The following is a 22,500-nucleotide window of genomic DNA, read 5'->3' on the forward strand; positions in this document are numbered from 1 at the left end:
CGTGTGATTTGAAAGTACTTTCTCATCGAAAGTACTGCATCCTCACTGAAAGTACATCCCCAGATGTGTCTCGGAATATATGTTTGATAATAAACTAGCAGTAAGAGCTATATCTAAAATCGTTATAGACGTCGTTTCTGATGCTTTGTAATGTATTTTTTGCATTCATTACTTTTGTTGTTTGGAATTGAGCCTGTCAAGATTTCAGATATATTAGTGGTCACGTGTTAAGCACGCAGCATAAAACTGCATGGGTTGATTTCGACTAAGTACAATTATCCATGCATTTATGTATCGAAATCTGTCCCTTCATAAAGTATTAAGCATTTCACACCCACCTCCCCCGTCTTTCTTTCAGATTCAAATGAATCTCCAATTTAACTTATAAACAAGGGGGAAACTTTCAATTTGATGGAGCCATCCCCCTCCCCCCCATAGTAATAGGATTGAAGTAACCCCTAAGTTTGATCTAAGTCTAATTGATTGAACCTTTTTGCAAATCAATTCCATGTTGTATGATAATGAGATGCATCAATTCAATCGGGTCGGAGGGAGGGAGGGAGGTTTAGCATTGTCGCATACGGATCGGTTTGCAAGAAACATACATATTCATCAATCCCCGAGCAATGGAACGAGGCGTCGGTTTTCCCCCCCTAAGACTGAAGGTTTAGTGTTGCAAGGTATCAGGAACCGTTAAGCAAAACCGTTCCGACGAATCTCCGAATTTCGTTGGCCTTATTAATCTGAACCAAAGAAAATATTGGAATATTGTGTCATGAAATAGAGAGGTGTTACTTGTATACTTATATTGGAATATTGTGCATGGAATACACAGGTCTTACTTGTATACTGGTAAGCAAATCCATGAGTGACTAATAAGTCAAGCGTATTAATTTTGAGAGGGGCTTTGTATGCCCTCTTTTGTATTTCTAAGTATGCACTTATTAATGTGCTTACTATTATATAAGACCTCTGTAATTCATGATGACATAAGATATTCTAATTTATATTCTTATCACTTTTATTTGAGCTACTATCTTTTTTTATTTTTTATTAAATTTATGTTTTTTTAGTAAGGCCGGCTTATCGAAAATGGGTTTGTAGACAGCGTCTGAATTAAGAAAATGGGTGTCTCAGTAAGAAAGCAAAATATGAAGGTTTGAAATAACTAATTTTCTAGAAGTAAATTGTAAAATTGTGTTTCCTGTTAAATTGCACCCATGTTAATAAGGGTATAGAGCTCTGTTAATCGTTATTAACAGGATATACTCGAAACTTAGGTGGAATTGGCAAAGAAAATATCGTGTGCATCATCAACAAAAGTGAGAAAATCAGCACCAAGTTGAAAAGTTTTGTGGGTAAACAGGATATCATCATGAAAAGTATAATGATAAGAGGTTATGATAAAGAAAACGGACATTATCATTATCAATATCATCAGCGAAAGCTGCGGCAGGAAAACTGAATAAAAGAAGAAATATAATGAAATGTGGTTGTGCATGAATAGACGTACCAAAGAATCATTAACAAACTTCTTATCATCATCATCATAATCATTGTCGTAAACAACAAATCAAAGCTGACTGATAATTAACTTAAGGATGCGGCTGAGAGAAATGGTAAACCTCGTGATTATGCAGGTAGGGCCATCTGTACCCTCTACCCCTCTCCCTCTCTACAGCAGAAACAAACTAGACAAAAGCAAAACCAAACATCAGAAACAAGAAGGAGAGTAAAAGCGAAAAGCAAGAAAATAATACAATCGGTCGCAAAAAAAGAGAGAAAAAAAATATAGGACACCGCAGCAAGGAATTCCCGGGTAGTTAATCCCTGCAAAATAATAATACCACTCGAGCAATTATTCCTTCTCCTGATACCCCACTGCGGGCTCGAGTTTCTCCTCGAATGAGTTTTTGCATCTCTTTTCTTCCCCTTATTTTGACATGTAGCCATCTCTCTCTCTCTCTCTTCCTTTTTTTATGTTTTTCCTTTCCCTTTGAGCTTTCTCTCTCTCTCTCTCTCTCTCTCTCTCTCTCTCTCTCTCTCTCTCTTCCTGCGAAGTAATCGTCTCTCCTGAAGGGAAAGCGTAATCATTTACTGGGAATTTCAGTGTTGTTTGAAAACTCTTTTTACGACCGCGCATGCATGCTCTCGCATTGATGTAAGTGACGCATATATTTTCTTACACAAGGGCGCATATTTATTATTTATATATAAATTCATAGATTTTTGCTGTTCAAGCCTCTTGAGAAAATCCACGGTTTTTTTCAAAAGAAAGATTTATTTTCATGTTGAACTGACTGATGAACTATTGTGTTGATTTGTCATCATCATCATCATCATTATTATTATTATTATTGTTATTATTATTAGTTCGGAAAAACTCTCTATCGCGAGAGTATAAATAATGTTCTAAGAGGTTCACAATAATAAAGAATGTTGCGAGTTCGTGTATAATTTAAAAACCCTTTACAAAAAGCTTTCGAACCCTTCCTTGGGCTCATCTTCAGTCCAAAAAATTATACACGAACTCGTAATATTTTTTATTATTGTGGACCTCTTAGAACATTATTATTATTATTATTATTATTATTATTATTATTATTATTATTATTATAGAGAATGGCGGAATTAAGCAAGTCTGATTTTATATATATTGTTTTTTCATTTTTCTTACAAGTAAAATAGAAAAAAAAAACAATTTATAAAATCAACTCGCTTAATTCCGCCATTCTCTTTAACAGAATTTGCCTAAAAGAGGGTCTTTTACCAAATTATTATTACTATTATTATTATTGGAGAAACAATTCCATAATTATGTATATGTACATATATTTAAAGATACAAATCTGTACAGATAGCTTTCCCGAAAGCTATCTAAACAGATTTTTATCTTTAAACATATGTATTTAATTATAACTATGGATTTTTTTTTTTTATTTTAAGACTCATGCTACAATTTATATCAGTATTATTATTATTATTATTATTATTATTGATATTATTATTATTATTATTATTATTATTATTTAGTATGGTGTAATATAGTAGATTCACATCAACCGCGCATCAGATATCTAGGCCAGTTCCTTACGACGCTCCTGACTGGCTGTTGATAAGCCAGTCACAGGGCTGGAACCTCTCAGTCTCTCTCGAGAGTTCACATAGGCAGGATGTATGCTCCACCTCTCCTGAGGGATACTTTTGAAAGACGTATCTCTCAGGAGAAGTGAAACATAAATCCTGCTTATGTGAACTCTCTCGAGAGAGATTGAGAGTTTCCAGCCCTGTGATTGGCTTATCAACAGCCAATCAGGAGCGTAACAAGGGACTGGCCTAGACATCAAATGCACGGTTGATGTGAATCTACTCTAGACAGTTCTTACCAAGATCTTTTATTTCAACGCAATTTGTTCCTTCTGTTTCAGAACGACACAGTGCGACTGCTGTGGGCGTACCACCCGGACGACCCCGTCGACCCAGAAAGCCCCAGACCACGCCTCCACTACCACGGGGGCAGCAGAAGGGGCGCCCGCTCCATGTTCCTGCTGGAGAGGGGTCACAAGCTCCCGCCGGGTAACCAGTACCCCCAGGGGGGCGCCGCTCCCCACGAACCCTCATCCTCTGTGGCGGCTTCTTCCTCGTCATCTTCTTCTTCATCATCATCTCTTCTTCTTCTTCTTCTTCTTCTCACTTCCCGGGGCATTTCCCTTTCCCGTCGCATACCCCATACCCCGCCCAGTCGCCCTCGTCCTCGGCCTCGTTTTCCCACCACGCGGGGCACCGCCACCACCCGCAGAGGACACACCACCACCGGCCTCCCACGCCCACAAAGCCGTGGCTGCTCATCAACAACGGCGTGGAAGTGGGAGAGAAGAACGACACCGTCTACTGGTGCAAGATCTTCAAGAGGCCGCCTCTGCGAGAGAAGAATCACGTCATTAGCGTAAGTTTTTATTATTGACTGTTTATTTATTTATCTTTTAACTATTTAATTTATTTTTGCGTCTTAATCTTTTGTGGGTCCCTGCAATATTAAAATTTCCCAAGGATAGATTTAGTCCTATCTTATATTATTTATCTATTTATTTATTTACTTATTTATTTACTTATGAATATTAATATTTTGTATTTGGGTGTCTTAATAATTTGTGGGTCCCCACAGAGTTAAAATTTCCCAAATATTGATTGAATCTTATCTTATATTATTTATTTATTTACTTATGAATATAAATATTTTGTATTTGGGTGTCTTAATAATTTGTGGGTCCCTACAGAATTAAAATTTCCCAAATACTGCTTGAATCTTATCTTTTTTTTGTTATATTTATTTATTTATTTACGTATGAATATTAATATTTTGTTTGGGTGTCTAATAAAATTTGTAATCCCTGAATTGTTACAAATACTGCTTAATCTTATCTTGTTATTTATTTATTTATTTACGTACGAATATTAATATTTTGCTAGAGATCACAAATCCAAATTCCTATGGTTGATTGTTTTCTATCTTATCTAACTTTTTTTTTTTTTGTCCTTCCCAGATGCTTTTTTTTTTTTTTACTTATGCAAGTATATCAGAGGATTAATGATAATAAACAAGTAGATAAATAGACCCCGAGAGAGAGAGAGAGAGAGAGAGAGAGAGGAAACTTTCGATAAGACATAATGTGAAGGTCTTCATGGCCTCGCCTCTGGGCAAGTAAGGTCTTTCGTAATGGTTCGACCAATCGCTACATTCACACGAAAAGTTGTCAGGTTTTTTTCTTTCCTCTCCCCTCCCTCCCCCTTTTTTTTGTGCTAGGTATACCCTAATGAGGCCAGTCTTTTTCTTCGTCGTCCGGTGGTGGGTGGGGGGGGTCACAAGAATTGTTTGTGATAGACAGCATTCTGCAGTATATTAGTTTGTACAGATGCATGGTAAACAGGGTTTGCATACGTGTAATTACTCTTCCTGTTACTTGATTGTTGTTTGTGTATACCGAATACATGTATTATGATTATTTTATAATTGATCATCTCTCTTTCAGAAAGATGAAAGGACAAAGACTGCAATGTTAAGAAGTTTGGTATTTGTGTGTTGTATATATATATATAAATACACACACACACACATATCATATATATATATATATATATATATATATATATACACACACACACATACATATACTATATAATATATCATGACCATCTCTTCTTGTCTCTTCGGATTTTCAGTATTACCGATCAACTGAATTTTCGCTCTTGGTATTTACAGATTATGAATCTCTCTCCTATACCATTCTCATTCAGTATTTTTGTTTAGACAGATTTGACATTGAATACTTATAGTATATTTTATGTTTTTAACTGAGTGTTCAGGAGAAAAAGAAATGGAAACCAAGAGTTGAAATCGTAACTTTATTTACTCATCAAGATGGCTGGCTATATTTTAGTACATGTAAACCCCAAGACGGTCGTAGCTTATATATGTGAGCTGTTTGAATCATTTCACAGAAATTTGATGAAACTCTCGTTTGATAAAACTCTCGTCAGAGCTAACAAATGGCCGTAATATTTTCTACGAAATTGTACGTGAGAATGTAATTTCCTCCAGTACACCAATTCTCGGGCGTGGTATAAATTCAGGACACATCTTTCAAAATATTCATTTTGGATACTTTCCAAAACTCGTATATCTCTTGTCGTATTTTTAGATTCGTTTCGCCTTTTTATACATATTTTTGTATACAGTTTTATTTAATATTCATTAATTTATTTTAGTCTGTTCATAGACTGTTAGCCGCCCGGAGAGATATGATATTTTCTTAAGTGGGAGCATTAATGGAAAATATTTTAAAACCAAAACCGTTGTTTTCTGTTGTGACGTAAAAGAACTTTTGTCATGGTGATATAAAAATTCATTCGTTTATCTTTGTGAAGTATAAAATATTGTTATTTTCGATGTGGGGAGGAATAGCTTTGTTTTTCATTTTGAAAGCTAATTAATTTCCAAGTGGCTGAAGAGGAAAAGGTCATCTGTAAAATAATTTGGATGAATTTATAAAAAAAATGGTTTGTGTTATGATAGTTCTATCTCTCTCTCTCTCTCTCTCTCTCTCTCTCTCTCTCTCTCTCTCTCTCTCGTGTATTGATAATGTCTCATAATTTTTCGACCTAGAATTTTTAGTTGAAATAAGGTTTTGCTGCTGTCCAGTGATTAATAGTTAGCTCTAGCATCAATATAAACCAAACACGATTTACAAAATGGCAGTTTTCCCCTCTGGTAAATTATTGTCAGTGTGATTCTTAACTTTACATTCACTTTCATTTCCAGCTTTTTGAAATTAGTTTTAAATTAAGTTAATGATTCGCGCATCTCGAAATTTTCTTTATTTACCAGCACCAAATTTAATCATGATTCTGTTCCGGTTTAAGTTAGTAGATTTTTCTCGCCATATACATATACGATATGGAATATATATATATACTATAATATATATTATATATATATATATATATATATATTATATATGTACTGTGTGTTTGGTTGGTTCTGTGTGTTTGTGTGTAATCTTGATTTCATGCTACGCTACTCATTTAAGAGTTTATCAGTTTCACTGTGATGTTTTAATTTATTGCAGAACAGCCAAAAGTTTTTGTACGTAGTAATAAAAAAAAAATTGCCGTTCATTCATTTGGAATAATTAATTGTATTTATTTTTCCTAAATATATCATCCTTAACTATTATTCTGATACATCTTTACTGATACGCATCCCAAGCTATGTAAACATATTCTTGCCAGTCAAAATTCCACCAAAGATTTACGGGGGGCAAAAAAATTGAAACCAAAAAAAAAAAAAAAATCATTTCCTACGTAACATTTCACCAAACTAAACTTCAGTCATTTATCTCTCTCTCTTTCCTTCGCCAGTACGAGCCAGTGTTCAATCCGGAGGGCAACGAGCGTTACCTCCACCACATGATCGTGTACGAGTGTACGGACCTCAGTCCAGAGCTGGAAGTGGCCTTTGAGGAGCTGTCGGAGAGGCCAGGTCACGAGTGCTACCTACAGAACATGACTCAGCTCATTTATACCTGTAATCATGTGGTGGTTGCGTGGGCCGTTGGATCTGAGGTGAGTATCGTTGTTGTTGTTGTTGTTATTTTTTTCATGATTGTTTATGTGTTGTTTTGTCTTGTAGTTGTTGTTGTTGGAGGAGGAGGACGATGTCGTTGAAGGCACTCGTCTTGTTGCTGCAAGTAGTCGTATACCCAGAAGCTGTTATTATTATTATTATTATTATTATATTATTGTTTTTTTTTATTATTATTATTATTATTATTTATTGTGTCCCGGGTGCTCTGTCTGGTGAGCGCTGAGTTTTCATTGGCCGAACAGAGGATTAAGTTCTGGGTCAAGCCGTCTTGCAGAGGTGGATGCTCGCACTGTTTTTCCGCGTGCGGACGCTGGAGACTGGGTGTATTATTACTATTATTATTTATTATTATTGTTATTAATTATTATTATTATTATTATTATTATTATTATTATTTTATTATTATTATTTATTTTATTAAATCTGTTGAATAAAATGGCAGAATTTCAGCGAATTAATCTTATATATTCTTTTTCCATTTTTCTATTTTTCATATTACTCGCTTTCTCTGGCTCAGCGAGTAATAAGAAAAATATAGTAAAGATACTAATTATATAAGATTAATGGCTGAATTCTACCATTTTACTCAATAGAATTTGTTTAAAAGAGGGTCTTCTTCTTAAAATATTATTATTATTATTATTATTATTATTATTATTATTATTATTATTATTATTATTATTATTATTATTATTATTAGTATTATTATTATTATTATGGCCATTGACTCGAAATCCAAGCTTCCAAAGAATATGGCGATCATTCGAAGGAATCACTCTAAGGTAAATGGAAATACAGAAAGACATCATTTATTAGAAAAACGATTAAATTCACAGATTGATAACTAAATAGAAATATAAGTAAGATATTAAAATACAAGTGAATTGTATTAAGGTAGCAATGCATTGCACATAGTCCTTTTCCCGAGTAGAAGTCATATATATATCTATATATATATATATATATATATATATATATATATATATATATTTACATATATAAAATATATATATATATATATATATATATATATATATATATATATAAGATAGATATATATGTATATATAGATATATATATATATATTTTACATATAGATATATATATATGATATATAGATATAGATATATATATATATATATATATATATATATATATATATATAATATATATATATATATATATATATATAGACAGATAGATAGAGATAGATAGATATATGTATATATATACATATATATATATATATATATATATATATATGATATATATATATATAATATATATATATATATAGATTGGTGGCTTAATAGATGAGGTGTATGAATATTCAATGGACACTTTATCTTTTATTTTTTCTTGGCCTCTGTCGAGAACCAGTCTAACGGGTATCGCAATACCCTTAACTTGCCCAGGCATGTAAAAGGTAGCACAGACAAGTACATCTACAACACCCACTAATCCTTTTGCCATTATGGTTTTTTGAATTTCAAGTACAATAAAAAAAAAGTAAGAACTTAATATTGCATTTTATAACACAAGAATAGATGTGTACTAATATCCGTTTCGGGTTTTGTATTTTGAATTGAGAAGAATTTGACCGTGGGATTATATATTTGAACACCATATTCTTTGGAAGGTTAAATTCCAAGTCAGTGGCTCCTTTGGGCTTGTTCCATACGAATAAGTTTCATCTTCTGAATTATAATAATAATAAGTCTTAGGACTGGATTACTAGACTTAGGACTGGATTACTAGAAAGTATTAATGATGTATTAAAGATTTAACCTTAGTATATTGTGGAAAATTCACATCAAATCAACACGTGTTAGTTAATAGATAAGCAATACAGTGAACTTTTAAATTTATTTATAAATACATAGATATTTGGATCGAACATTTTTATAATATTGGTACATCATTTTGGTTTAGCGTTTTTTGATACATTCATGAAGGTCGTAAATTCGCTTCAAGCACCAGTTGAGTTTTACTTGAATGTATACCCAATATAAATATTAAGCCCGAAGCGTAAACATTCAGTAGTTTATGAGTGAACAAGCAGGACACAGCACAGTAAGTTAGACTTCGATTAAACTCTACGGTAATTGCTACCACGATTTCACTTCTTGTCCTCTTGTAATGGTTTTTATGAACTACTGTCTTCTTCAAATGCATTTGTTTGGCGCTGCAGATTGCTTGAAATTGAATAATCCAGCAGTATTAATTTGCTACTGATAATCAGTCAATTCTGTTCGTTATAAAACAAGCTTATCAAAAGACTAAAACAGGAAAGTTTGGTAAATTGCCCGTACTTTATTAAATATTGATTCATCTATTGATAACATATTTACAAACAATTGACGTAATATATTTTTTCTATTTTTTTTAGTGTGCTGATATGCTCTTAGTAAACGTAACCTTAGTTTTCATATAATTCTTAAGTACTGAATATTGTAGAATTGAACTGATAAAGGACTCATAGAATGTGCTACTCGTAAAATAAACTAATCAAAGCTAAATCACTTAGGACTCATATAATGTGCGTGAACCTCGTAAAATAAACCCCAATCAAAGGTAAAGCACTTAAAGACTTTAAACATTTTAATTAAGTTAACAGTTCAGTTAAAATTTAAATTTGGAAATTGATAATAATGCCAAACAAACCAGAACGGTTTTTTATTTCAAAAAGAAAAGTAAAATTTGCTTGGGTTGATTAAATAACCAAACTTCTTTGTAATTAGTACGGTTGATAATGGAACCAAAATGGTATTAGGAAGTGCTGTACTATTTTGAACTGTACTATACATTACTTAACATTTTTTGAATGAGTGGCCACCAGAGATTCGTAAAAATTAATAACAAGTTTTGTCATTTACTGATTGTGGTCTTGGTACAGTATATCATTTAACTCATACAACATTCTTTTAAAAGCCATTAAGACATTGTACAGTGCACTGAAGAACATGGATGAATAGACTAGTTTGTAAGGCAATAACGTTAATTTCCTGTGATACTTAGCGGCACGATTATTTAATACCAATAGCAGAATAGTATGGGTGACTTGAATTAATTTCGTGGTGACTAATATTTGTTGTTAATATTAATATTTGAGCAGGGTTATTTTAAGGTAATGGGCACTATGGGTGTCCTTCCTCCATAGAGTAATTTTTCGAATAACCTGTAATTTATCGGCAAAGGATGTAAAACAGACTTATTGAATAACGTCACTTGCATACTCTAATAGCGCACGTACACCTTTTAGTAAATTGCTGACGATCTACATTATTGCCGAGCTGATAAACGCCTTTGAAGCATGTGCGCGAGAATTTGGCAAGGTGAAATACCAGGTCCTGATTGAGGTGTGCCCCAAAATCTCTGAAAACTGTAATCACTTGATTATCGGATTATCGGCTTATCGGCCACTTTGAAGGAACGATTACACTCTTTATCAAGTTGCATTTGACAATTTCGTGTTTCAAGTATTTTGTCAAAAGTCCGTGAGAATTCCCTCTCCATAAATCTGTCCTGAAAATGCGTCTTATTGGCCTAATGGCTTCTCAGCACATATTAGCCGGCTCTAACTTTGTAAACACGGCAATTTCGCTGAGAATTTATAGTTGTTATCTTGACTTTGATAGCCGAGTTTCGAGCGGCTATGTATATATAGATTTCGCATGCCGGAACCGCTAGTTAGATGTAGCGTGTTATGGCGAGTTTTGTTATGCAAATGCGTTCTTTACTCCGTCTCTGTAGTTTTTTTTTTTTTTTCTTCTTTTTTGGTAGGTTACACGTAATTGATTTTTTTCTCTTAGGGTTGCACGTAAACAGCGAATGTGTGTGATTTTATAAAGTTCTAGATAATCCTCGAAGAGATTTTTTAACATGATGTTTCGAGCATTCAGCACCTTTATACATACGCATGCGCGCAATGACGTCCGGTCAGTTTACAAGTTTTATTTTGCGTGGTTGGTAATCTTAGTTTTTTTTTTTTTCATTTTTTATGTTACAATTATGAATAACGTATTCTTTCTCCACCATAATTTGGCTGCAAGTCACTGACTTCAATACAAAGGACCTCTCTCTCTCTCTCTCTCTCTCTCTCTCTCTCTCTCTCTCTCTCTCTCTCTCTCTCTCTCTCTCTCTCTCTCTCTCTCTCTTCTTGAGCTGTCTGGGGCTAATGATGAATACTCATAAAAATTCTTGTGTTATGCTGTGTTCTTTTCAGTTATATTATATATTATTGTAGGGGAAGGATATAGGAGTGGGAGAAATATAAGATTTATATTTTGTTTTTTTATTTGCCTTTTTTTTTAACTAATTTTAATCTTCACTACTACAATTTTCTCTACATTCGCAACAAGCTTTATCGTACCATTGCTTGATGAATATTTTAAATTTCACTCTTCACTGTTATTTATTCACGCGTCTCCGTATTTCTGTTTTATTCTCGCGTGTTGTATTTATGATTCGGGTGTTTACCACTCTACATATTTCCTCCTTTAGTTCCCTTTTGTGTCTGTCCTTTATTGCTTATTCCCCCTCACTCCTAGCTTTACCTGATCCGTCACTCCTAATCCTTCTTTTTTTCTTTCTAATCTCTTTCCCTGACCTTCCCTCGGTCTTCATATTCCTCGTCTGTCTTTTGTTCCGTTTTTTTATTCCTTCGATTATTCGCCTCCTTCAGGTGACTTTCCTCTCTCTCTCTCTCTCCCCATTCACTTAACAAATTCATGGTGTATTAAGTCAGTTATTGAGAGCTTTCTTAGGGAGGGTCTGCGCACGAGAGAGAGAGAGAGAGAGAGAGAGAGAGAGAGATAGAGAGAGAGAGAGAGAAGGGAGGAGAAGAGAGAGAGAGAGATGACGTTGACACGAGAGAAATATATATATATATATATATATATATATATATATGTATATATATATATATATATATATATTTTTATATATATATATATAAATATATATATATATATCTATATATATATATATATATATATGTATATCTATATATATATAAAAAATATACGCACTCACACACACAAGTGCATGTATACAAACACAACGACAGAGATAAAATCTAAAATGGCACATTTTAATGACACAAGCTGAGAAGCATCAAGTCCTGAACGTCATGGCCCGAAACTCGAAACACAGTGCCAGAGAACTTTATCCGAAGGAGATGTCGAGTAACTTTATTTAGACGCTTCGACTGTCACTGTCTGTCGAACGGGATTCTCTCTCTCTCTCTCTCTCTCTCTCTCCTCTCTCTTCATCAAGCGGAGTCTCTCAAGAATGTTGCAGGCAGTCAACTGGGACTTGCCTCCTCCTCCTCCTCCACTTTTCGCAAGCGGGCTTGCGCACGTGCATTCAGGAATAGACGTAAATGATTTTACGTTTCGTCTTTTGTCTGAAGATGGAGGATGTTATTCATCTTAATTTTTTTAAGAGAGAATTAATTTCTCTTTGAAAGAATGAATCATTTTCATATTCTGCATTTACGGTGTCGTCGGATAATTGCTCAAGAGTTATGCGAAATATTTTTTTAAATAATTTTATATTAAGCACCAATGTAAAAAGAACAAATACATGGCTTAACGTCTTCAATAATTTATTAGAATCTTCATAACTCAGGATGCTATAAGACCGAAGAGCTTCTCGCTTGCTTTTCACCGCAGCTGGAAATTATTCATGACCAATAACTTTTTCGGTGGATCAACCTCCAAACAACACAAACCACACAAATTTTAAAATTACAATTGTGTTATCCTCTCTCTCTCTCTCTCTCTCTCTCTCTCTCTCTCTCTCTCTCTCTCTCTCTCTCTCTCTCTCGCTGCATTTAACGATTCAACTTGAATTTCCCGGATCATTTCGTTATTTAGTGAATCAATTTAAAACTTAACTCATTAACTTTTCAACATATCAATTTAACTTTGTCAGTTCCAAATGCGCTGACGCGTTGATTGGTCTATTTAGATGTTTATTTAAATTCCCCTTTATCTTTTCCTTTAACATTTTCAAACAAAAATGTGATTCCATGTGGCGTGCACTGAAGATAATTATTTTTGAAAATTTATGAAAAAATTTAATTAAGGCTAAATAAAAAAAATTTCGAATTAGGATAACTTATGTACTAACTTCATGTACCACACACACACACACACACACACACACACACACACACACACATATATATATTATATTATATATATATATATAATATTTATTTGACGTGAGACTGATGGTTCGTATTGCAAGTCGAAGTCGAATACAAAAAAGGTTAGGTTATTGATGCGCACAAAAGATTCGTGGCGTGAATATCTAAGGCAAACTTTTAGTTCTATGACACGGATTCACGTTATTGTTTTAAACTTATTCTGACATTTGGTCTTTAGCCGACATTTCGTTTATAAAAAAAAATAAAGACGAGACATTTTATGTCATGAAGCTAGCAATAAATCTGTTCTAGGATAGGATTGCTTTTGATGTTACTGATATTTGCATATATATATATGTGTGTGTGTATTTATAGATATAATATAATATATATATATATATGTATCGATATATATATCATATATGTATATATATACATTTATATATATATATATATATATATTATATATATATATATATGTGTAGAATGGGGGGGGGGGGGGGGTGTATATAAGTGTGTGTGTGTGTGTGTGTGTGTGTGTGTTTGTATTCATATATTTATTTATTACATGCTTCCGTGTGAGACACAGACACACATATATACATATATATCATTCGAGCTACAAATGTCCTTCAATATCTAAATTTGCTCTACCTCGGAATTGATATATTTTCATATATATACCGAAGGGGAATTTTTTTAGTTGATAATAATTTCGTCCCCCACTTGGACGGTGGTTCGATCCCATGGGGGGACGAAATTATTATCAACTAAAAATATTCCCCTTCGGTACATATATGAAAATATATCAATTCCGAGGTAGAGCGAATTTAGATATTAAAGGACATTTGTAGCTCGAATGATATATAAATGAATCACAGTTCGATGTGATAATTATTCTTACATATATATGATGTATGTATGTATGTATATCACTTCAGTTTTACATTCCGCGCATGTCTTACAGCGCATTTTTTGCATTATACCTTCAGTTCTCGAAATCTAATTTCCCTATAACGAAAAGCTTAACATTTCTTTATTTCATTCCAAAACAGTAGAAGACCCCCTTTTTTTTTCTTTTATTCACGCGAGATCCACTCAATAACGAGTAAGAGAAGTTGGTTCCAGCGTCGGCGGCGGCGGCAGCCGTAAGTGTTTTGAAATCGCGAAATTGCAGTCATCGCTCATTTCCTTATTTGGCCCCTCTTTGGGGGGCCCCGAAACAATCACGGCAATTTGTTTGTCAGAACGAGACAAGCTGATGACTTGATTTGGCACCGGAGCGACGCTCGACAGTTGTTGCATTTTCGCTACTCTCGTCGAGTCGATTCGAGGATTTATTTCTCTTCTGGAAAAATATCTAAATATGGAAGACGACTTACGTGCACATGGTCTGTATGTATGTTTGTTTGTAGTTTATATCACTATACACACGTACGTGTATATATATATATATATATATATATATATATATATATATATATATATATATATATATATATATATATATATATATATGTATGCATTATATGCGCGAGTCTTAGAAAAGAGCGTATGCATACAAGATCGGTATATATGTTTGTATACGATTTATATCCATAAATACACATTCACACACACGTATATATTTATGTGTATGTATGTATTGTATATATGTACGTGTGTATGTATGTGTTCATATTTATACATACATATACATGTGTGTATATATATACAGAGAGAGAGAGAGTAGGAGAGAGAGAGGAGGAGAAGGAGGAGGACGAGAGGAGGGCCAGACGAGGCGAGAGAGAGAGAGAGAGACCCGAGAGAGACGGAGAGAGCCAAAAAAATACTATGAACACTTGAAGACTAGCACTAAGGACCTTGTATTGATGTACACCTGCATATATACACTCCCTGCAATCTAATCTTATCTCTTATCATTCAGAATATCTGTGAAAATCAGGAACAAATAAATAAGCCATAAGAGAAGCCTTTTACAGTCTGATAAATAGGAAATGTGACCTAAGTAGTTCATAAGTAGTTATCAAGAGACTTGGTATTGTGTAGTCATTTCACCAGCGTGCTCCCAGAATCTTCTGACCATGTTCCTAACAAGACCTCCCCCTCCTCCCCCCTCCCTCCCCCCTTGTCATAACTAATAAACGCAACGAGGCTAATGATTACTAATATCCTGGCGTGATAGATAAGGATGTTAGCTGAACGTGACCCTCTTATTTGCTTGCGTTGTCAATTGCTTGCACTCGGCACTGCAAGGGGAGGTATTGCATTGGGAACCTCGCCTGTTTTGAGTGGGTTACACGAAGGAAATATTCTCCAGGTTCTTTGAAGTACTGAATGTTGTCAATGCAATTTTTTTATCATGTTACCTTATGTATCTAGACTGTATGTTGTTGTCTATTCTTTGTATATTCTATGTAAATGGCCTTAAGCTGATAATAAAAACTTATTATTATTGATAATGATTATTATTATTATTATTATTGAAACCTATAAATAAAGGGAGCGGGAAGTGTAACTAACCGTTATATTTTAGGAAAGAAGGTCGTTGCAGTTAAGTTTTGCGGGGAAAATGTTGAATCTGATTAAACAAGTTGTTGAACATACAAAAAAACTTGAATGGGACATTATTTCCTGGTGGTTGATTTGTGATCTCAAATAACGCGGTATAGAGAGAGAGAGAGAGAGAGAGAGAGAGAGAGAGAGAGAGAGAGAGAGAGAGAGAGAGAGGCAGGCTTCTATGGATAGCTGTCGAACAGTATAAATTATCAGTGACAGACAGAGATAGTCCCGTGGGACAGTCATTTAGGGCAGTCATTTATCAACGACATCTTTCTTTCTCCGTGGCTCGTCCCCCACCCCCCGACCTCACCTCACGAGGGGGTGTAACAGTTCATCCCACGAGACGACGGAGTTTCCTCTCTCCACTCGGTGGCACCTTCTTCGACAGACAATCTCCCCATATTTTCACTAATGGCCAAACACTTCAAGCAGCCTCATTCAAACACCATTGCCCCCCCCCCCCCCCCCACCCCCCCCCCCCTTGCAACCCCCACCCCCCCCCCTCCCCTTCGAGCCTGACATGTTGAAGTGATTGGTGTTTCGTTGTTCGAATCATGTTTCTTTTTCATACTTTTTTTTACACTTTCCCACATCGATACTTTTTCATCTCATGATTTATAACATCTGTAAAGTTTTATGTTGTGTTTTATAGCTCTCTCTCTCTCTCTCTCTCTCTCTCTCTCTCTCTCTCTCTCTCTCTCTCTCGACCCCATTAACCTCCTGCTCTCGGCCTCTAACTTCGGCGAAATTGATTTTGAATCGATTATGGGGGTTGTTGCCTGTTGGCCCCTGAAATAAGGCTAATTCATGTAAATATTGACTCTTTCTAATTTTATAGCTCCTCTCTCTCTCTCTCTCTCTCTCTCTCTCTCTCTCTCTCTCTCTCAAACTCCTGTGGTGTCGTGACCTGACATCAAAATTTTAATTCTTTTTCGCCCATTTTTTTTATTGTTTCTTTTTTTTAAATCTTGGTTATTTTGTCTTTTGTTAACAATATATTCGCATCACGAAGCTCTCCTATCGTTCTTTCTCCCATGGCCGTTTTTTATCGTTTGCATTCATGGTTTTATTGTTATTTTTTTCCATATCCGAGCTCCTGTCTTTTAAGCTATTCTTTTACTTCCTCTCACTTCTTTTTTTTTTTTCCACTGCAGATATTTTTCCTCGACTTTTGTTAGCATTCGGCCTTTGTCTTCATCTTGTGTGTGTGTGTGTGCGTGCGTGTGTTTCGGTGTCCCGTGTCTACTTCTTTTCTTGTTCGTTTAATCTCTCTCTCTCTCTCTCTGTCCACTACACAATTTGAGCATGTATAATAAAAGAATCTTTTTTAAAAATCCATTGAAGTTTGGATCTTTGGTGTAGTAGAGAAAGAGGCATACGAAGAGAGAGACAGACAGACAGACAATGAGAGAGAGAGAGAGAGAGAGAGAGAGAGAGAGAGAGAGAGAGAGAGAGAGAGAGAGAGAGAGATCACAATGACTTATTTTTCAACCCTCGTCCTCCCTTCACTAGAGTTCATCCTCATCTCTGCTTCTCCTAACCTCCTCCCCACCTCCCACCTCCTGAAAAAGATAGGGGAAAAAATGGGACTGGGAGAAAAAAGAAGGAATATCCCATTCCGATTCGGAACTGACCATTCCTGGCTAAGGGATGAAGATTACACCCTCCCCGCCCGCTCCCTACCCTGTCCCTCCCTCCCTCTCTGCTATCTACCCCGTACCTATCGCTCTCCCCTCCTCCCCCTCCCATCTTGGTTTTTTCCCTGTTCCTCTGGTTTTTGTCGTACGGTCACTCCTCCTTCCCCCTTGCAGCGTGATATTTCGGGCATGGCCGGATTTAATAAGTGAAAAGCATCGAAAATGCAGCGCGGATTCTGCACCGTCTGGTTGAAATTTAAGAAATAAACTGCTGGTTAAAAAAAAAAAAAAAAAGCATTCAAGATATGTGAACAAAAATATATATATTTCTTCCACTTTGATCTTCCAGGGATGAATTCGGGGTGTATTTAAAAATCACAGAAGGGTAGAGAAGTATTGAATGCGGGTTCAGTGAACTGATAGCTTAGGGTAAAAAATGAAACTGTTAAGTTGGTTAATTTAGGAGTTTTTGGTTAATCTTTCAGTCTGGAAAAGTTGAATTGAATAGCATATTTCACTTATGCTATTCTGAAAATTTTTATTTTATGTGGCTTATCTGTTTCAGTTGACTTTTATGTGAAGTTTTTTTTGAAATTTTGAATTTTTCTTAGCAAGAATATGAGTATTTCTTTATAAAGATTTCTTGCTAGTTTAGTTTCTGTTTTGGTTTGGTTTTTAGACATTTTTATGCCATTATATATTCATATGCCGTAGTTCATCTTTTTACCAGTTTTTGTCTCATCGACAAGGGATTAACATGACCTCCACTGAATTAAGTAATTTGTTTACAAACATGCGTACATACACCACTGTGACTTAACCGATCTGACCCACTGACTGATTCCGTTTCTTTTCTTTTTAACTCTTCCCCACAGGGCCTCACCCTACCCTCGGAGGCTGGATACCCACTGACCCCGAACGGTCCCAAGTACTACATGATGGAGGCCCACTACGATAATCCGGAGGAACACAATTTCACCGATTACTCAGGGATTCGTATCATCTACACACCTGAGCTTCGATTCTACGACGCTGGTAGGTCTCCATCCTTTTTTGGGTAGTGTTGTTGTGCCTTATACTATAACCGCTGTTTTTCTGGGTATTAATACTTATTTTGGTAGGTCTCCTATTCGTTTTGAACTAAGAGTGTTTCAGTAACTAACAGTGCGCTTTGTGACTATATATTATGTACTTGAAATTCATTAGAACTCCAAGCGCAGTAAAATCCAAATCTAAACGCGCGCTCTCTCTCTCTCTCTCAAGTCATCTCATTTTTTCGCAGATGGTAGCAAAGTAACCGTTATTGTATCTCCATTGCATTTCCATTGAATGTGTAAATAACATTTGTCCCTTACTTGAAAATGTATAAACGTCATTCATATAAAGTCTGTGCAAAATAACGTTAGTTTTGTACTGAAAGCCATATTACTGTTTTTTTCCCAGATTATTGCATTAAATGGACTTTTGGGAGTTAACTATTTACATAGTGCGTCATACGTAAAAAGGAAAATCTGAAGGAAATAGTGTTTGTATAAAATTACAAAATTTCCTACGAAAACCCCCCTCCACCCCATACCCTCCACCCCTCCAAAAATACACACACACACACACACACACACACACACATACACACATATATGTATATATATATATATATATATATATATATATATATATATATATATATATATATAAAGGTTTTTGCCACGAAGGAAAAAAATGAAAAACGAGCTAGCCATGCACTTTCGAGTAAAGGGTCGAACTAGACCGAAAGTGCTTGGCTAGCTCGTTTTTCATTTTTTTTTCCTTCTTGGCAAAAACCTTTATTTATACATAGCATCACGTTTTATATACTTCGTGATCAAGTTAATTCATATATATATATATATATATATATATATATATATATATATATATATATATTATATATATATAGAACTACCCTGTGCAATTTTCAGAAAAGCTGTGGTACGAATCGTTAAGATTATCTGGAAAATCATATAACTTATCAAGGGAATTTTCTGTAAAAAATGACCGAGATGCTCAGGAAATATTATGTAAATGGAAAAAACAAAATGTAAATGAAAAAAATAAATAAAAAAAAAGGTCTCGAGAAAATACTCTCTATAAAAAAGACAGAACCCCTCCTAGGAATGCATCAATTAAAAACAGAACCACTCTGGTAATTTTCCCTTAAAACTGAGAACCGCGCAGAGAAATATTCCATTAAAAGAGTAGAACCACTTGGGAAAATCTGTTCTCACTAATCAGTGTGGGATTTTTATGAGAGTGTTTACCTTCGTAGAGTTGGATTACCAGAAAGCTACAAGAACCCCCTCCTCCTCCTCCTCCTCCTCCTCCTCATCCTCCTCCTCCTCCTCCCCCTCCCCCCCCCCCCCACCCCCCCCCCCCCCCCCTTTAAATTAATATAAGGCGCATAAACACTGACCTAATCTAAACACAAAGTCTACCCATTTATTATTTTCTTCTCCGCTGAGAAAATTAGGATGCTCGTTATGTACCTACATAATTTTTCTCTCTTTAACTTTTTTTTGTCTTAACTGTAAAATCGTAGCCCTTTCTGTAATGACTGAAGATTAAGCGCGATGTTTGGAGTTCCGTTAACTTAGTATTAAGTATTTTTAATATTCATCATAGGTTCCTCTATTGCTATTTTGTATAGAGGGTATTATACGTATTGGAGATTGCTTATCACTATTAAATGCCTAGTTTTGTAGATATTAGGAAAGTGTATGTACCTATGGGCTTATATTCACAATTATTCTGAAAAGACACATTGAATACTACAGCAGAGGATATTATATTAGATATATTGTTATCACTATTAATGCCTAGTTTTGTAGATAATGGGAAAATGTATGTACTTAGGGCCTTATATTCACAAGTATTCTGAAACAACACGTTGAATACACAATTTGAACAGTGCTGACCCTTCATAAGCACTCAATACAAGTAACGCAAACTTGCTACCTACCTCTAGACCTTGATATTATGTGTACTTTTTTTCATTAACAGTGGAAAATCGTCTAAGATTATTAACAGTACAAACGGGCAATATGTAGCCTGTGCGCAGTATGTTTCGTATTCTGATTCTAATTTTTCTTTTAAAAACAGGAGTCTTGAGCATCGGTCTAGATCCCAACTGGAAGCACCAGATTCCTCCTCGGCAGAGGACCGTTCTGTCAGAGGGCCACTGCGTTGGAGAATGCACGGAAGCCGCCCTGCCCCCGACAGGTGAGTGGGCAGTCAGGAAGGCGCGTTAGTGTTGGAGTACACTAGGTTCATGGCCAGGTGGTCAAACTCACTGTTTATCTTAGTATTGGGACGATCAAGGTTGATGGCCAGGTGGTCAAAGTCACTGTTTATCTTAGTATTGGGACGATCAAGGTTGGTGGCCAGGTGGTCAGAGTCACTGTTTATCATTGAATCTGGACCAGACCATGGTTCGAATCCTGGCCGGCGTTGAAGTATGTATGTATATATATATATATATATATATATATATATATATATATATATATATATATATATATATATATAATCCATAACAGTTTTTTTATGTACATAGACAGCTACAAATGTCATTCAGTATCCAATTCGCTGTACCTCGGAAATAAATTATCGAAAGGGAATTGTAATTTATGGTCGCCTGATGGACTCCATACACAGACGGTAACGATAACATACATACATACATACAATATATATATATATACCTATATATATATATATATATATATATATATAATTTCAATTTAGTAAAGACATCACCTGCAGCGAGATAAAAGGGCGTTGATTTTTCTCAGTGTCTTTGTGCGTACTCTGGGATAAAGGTTACCTGCGAGATATGAAAGAGAAAGAGACGCTCTTTCTAAATCTTAAAGCACACAACCTTCTATTATATTTGTTTATTTTTCTTTTATTTGTAAAATACTAACACCTGAAGGATCCGAACACCAACAAAAAGAGATTCGGGGATATCGAGGCAGGAAGATGACAAGCGTGAGATGAATCACAGCTGTTTTCGTCTGCACTGCGTGATGCTGTTTTCTATATTTCTTCTTCTTCTTCTTCTTCTTCACTTTCCGTTTACCAGATGTATGAGAGATTTAGACAAAAGGAGTCATTTAATATGGACACTGTTCGTAGTCGTGTTCACCTGAGTTGCACAGTGTGATGTTGTTTTCAGTATATTTCTTTTTCTTCTCCTTCTTCTTCTTCTTCTTCTCCATCTTCTTCCTCTTCACTTCTTCTTTTCTTCTTCACTTTCCGTTTACCAGATCTATGAGAGTTTTAGCCCCACGGAGTCATTTTCAATATTTACACTGTTCATAGTCGTGTTTACCTGAATTGCACCGTGTGATGCTGTTTTCTATATATTTCTTCTTCTTCTTCACTTTCCGTTTAGCAGAACTTTGAGAGAGATTTAGACCCAAGGAGTCATTTCATATCGACACTGTTCGTTGCCTTATTAACCTGAATTTTGATCTTAATTGCTGGGACATTACAGGTTTCCTTAAATAAGTTAACTAGGTAAACCAAGTTTTCTTAAATAAACTTTCCAATTTAAACCAGTTTTTCTTAAATAAACTTTCCAATTTAAACCAGTTTTTCTTAAATAAACTTTCCAAGTTAAACCAGTTCCACTTAAGTAAAACTCCCCATTTAAACCTAGTTTTCCTAAATGAACTTTCCCATCTCAACCAAGTTCTCCTGAATAAAAAAACCCTACCAGTAAAACCAGGTTTTCGCCAATAAAACTTAAGTTAAACCAAGTCTATGTTTTTTTTAAGCATTAAGGGAATTCATCTGATCTTGAAAGATTATGATTAGCAAAGTATATTGTCCCTCTGGGATCAGTAATTGACTAGTAAAGCATATGGTCTCCCATTGCGAGTCGTTATTCGTCCGTTATTTACATCCATCTTTCCATATTTATACGATATTTGCCTTATTTTTAAACCATTTTTCCCTCGTGAATA

At 35.0% G+C, this 22,500-nt stretch overlaps 1 protein-coding gene across 1 annotated transcript in view; it reads left to right on the plus strand.

Moving 5' to 3' along the window:
• The window catches only part of LOC135198704 (DBH-like monooxygenase protein 1), a 76,441-nt gene that overhangs the window by 36,133 nt on the left and 17,808 nt on the right, over nt 1–22,500 (plus strand). Inside the window, exons 3-7 of the mRNA XM_064226547.1 lie at nt 3,429–3,626; nt 3,743–3,946; nt 6,919–7,122; nt 18,373–18,532; nt 20,633–20,752. Of these exons, the coding sequence (XP_064082617.1) occupies nt 3,429–3,626; nt 3,743–3,946; nt 6,919–7,122; nt 18,373–18,532; nt 20,633–20,752 (886 nt within the window). The remainder of the gene's footprint in view (nt 1–3,428; nt 3,627–3,742; nt 3,947–6,918; nt 7,123–18,372; nt 18,533–20,632; nt 20,753–22,500) is intronic.

This window comes from Macrobrachium nipponense, chromosome 22 (genome assembly GCF_015104395.2).
Source record: "Macrobrachium nipponense isolate FS-2020 chromosome 22, ASM1510439v2, whole genome shotgun sequence".
NCBI lineage: Eukaryota > Metazoa > Arthropoda > Malacostraca > Decapoda > Palaemonidae > Macrobrachium > Macrobrachium nipponense.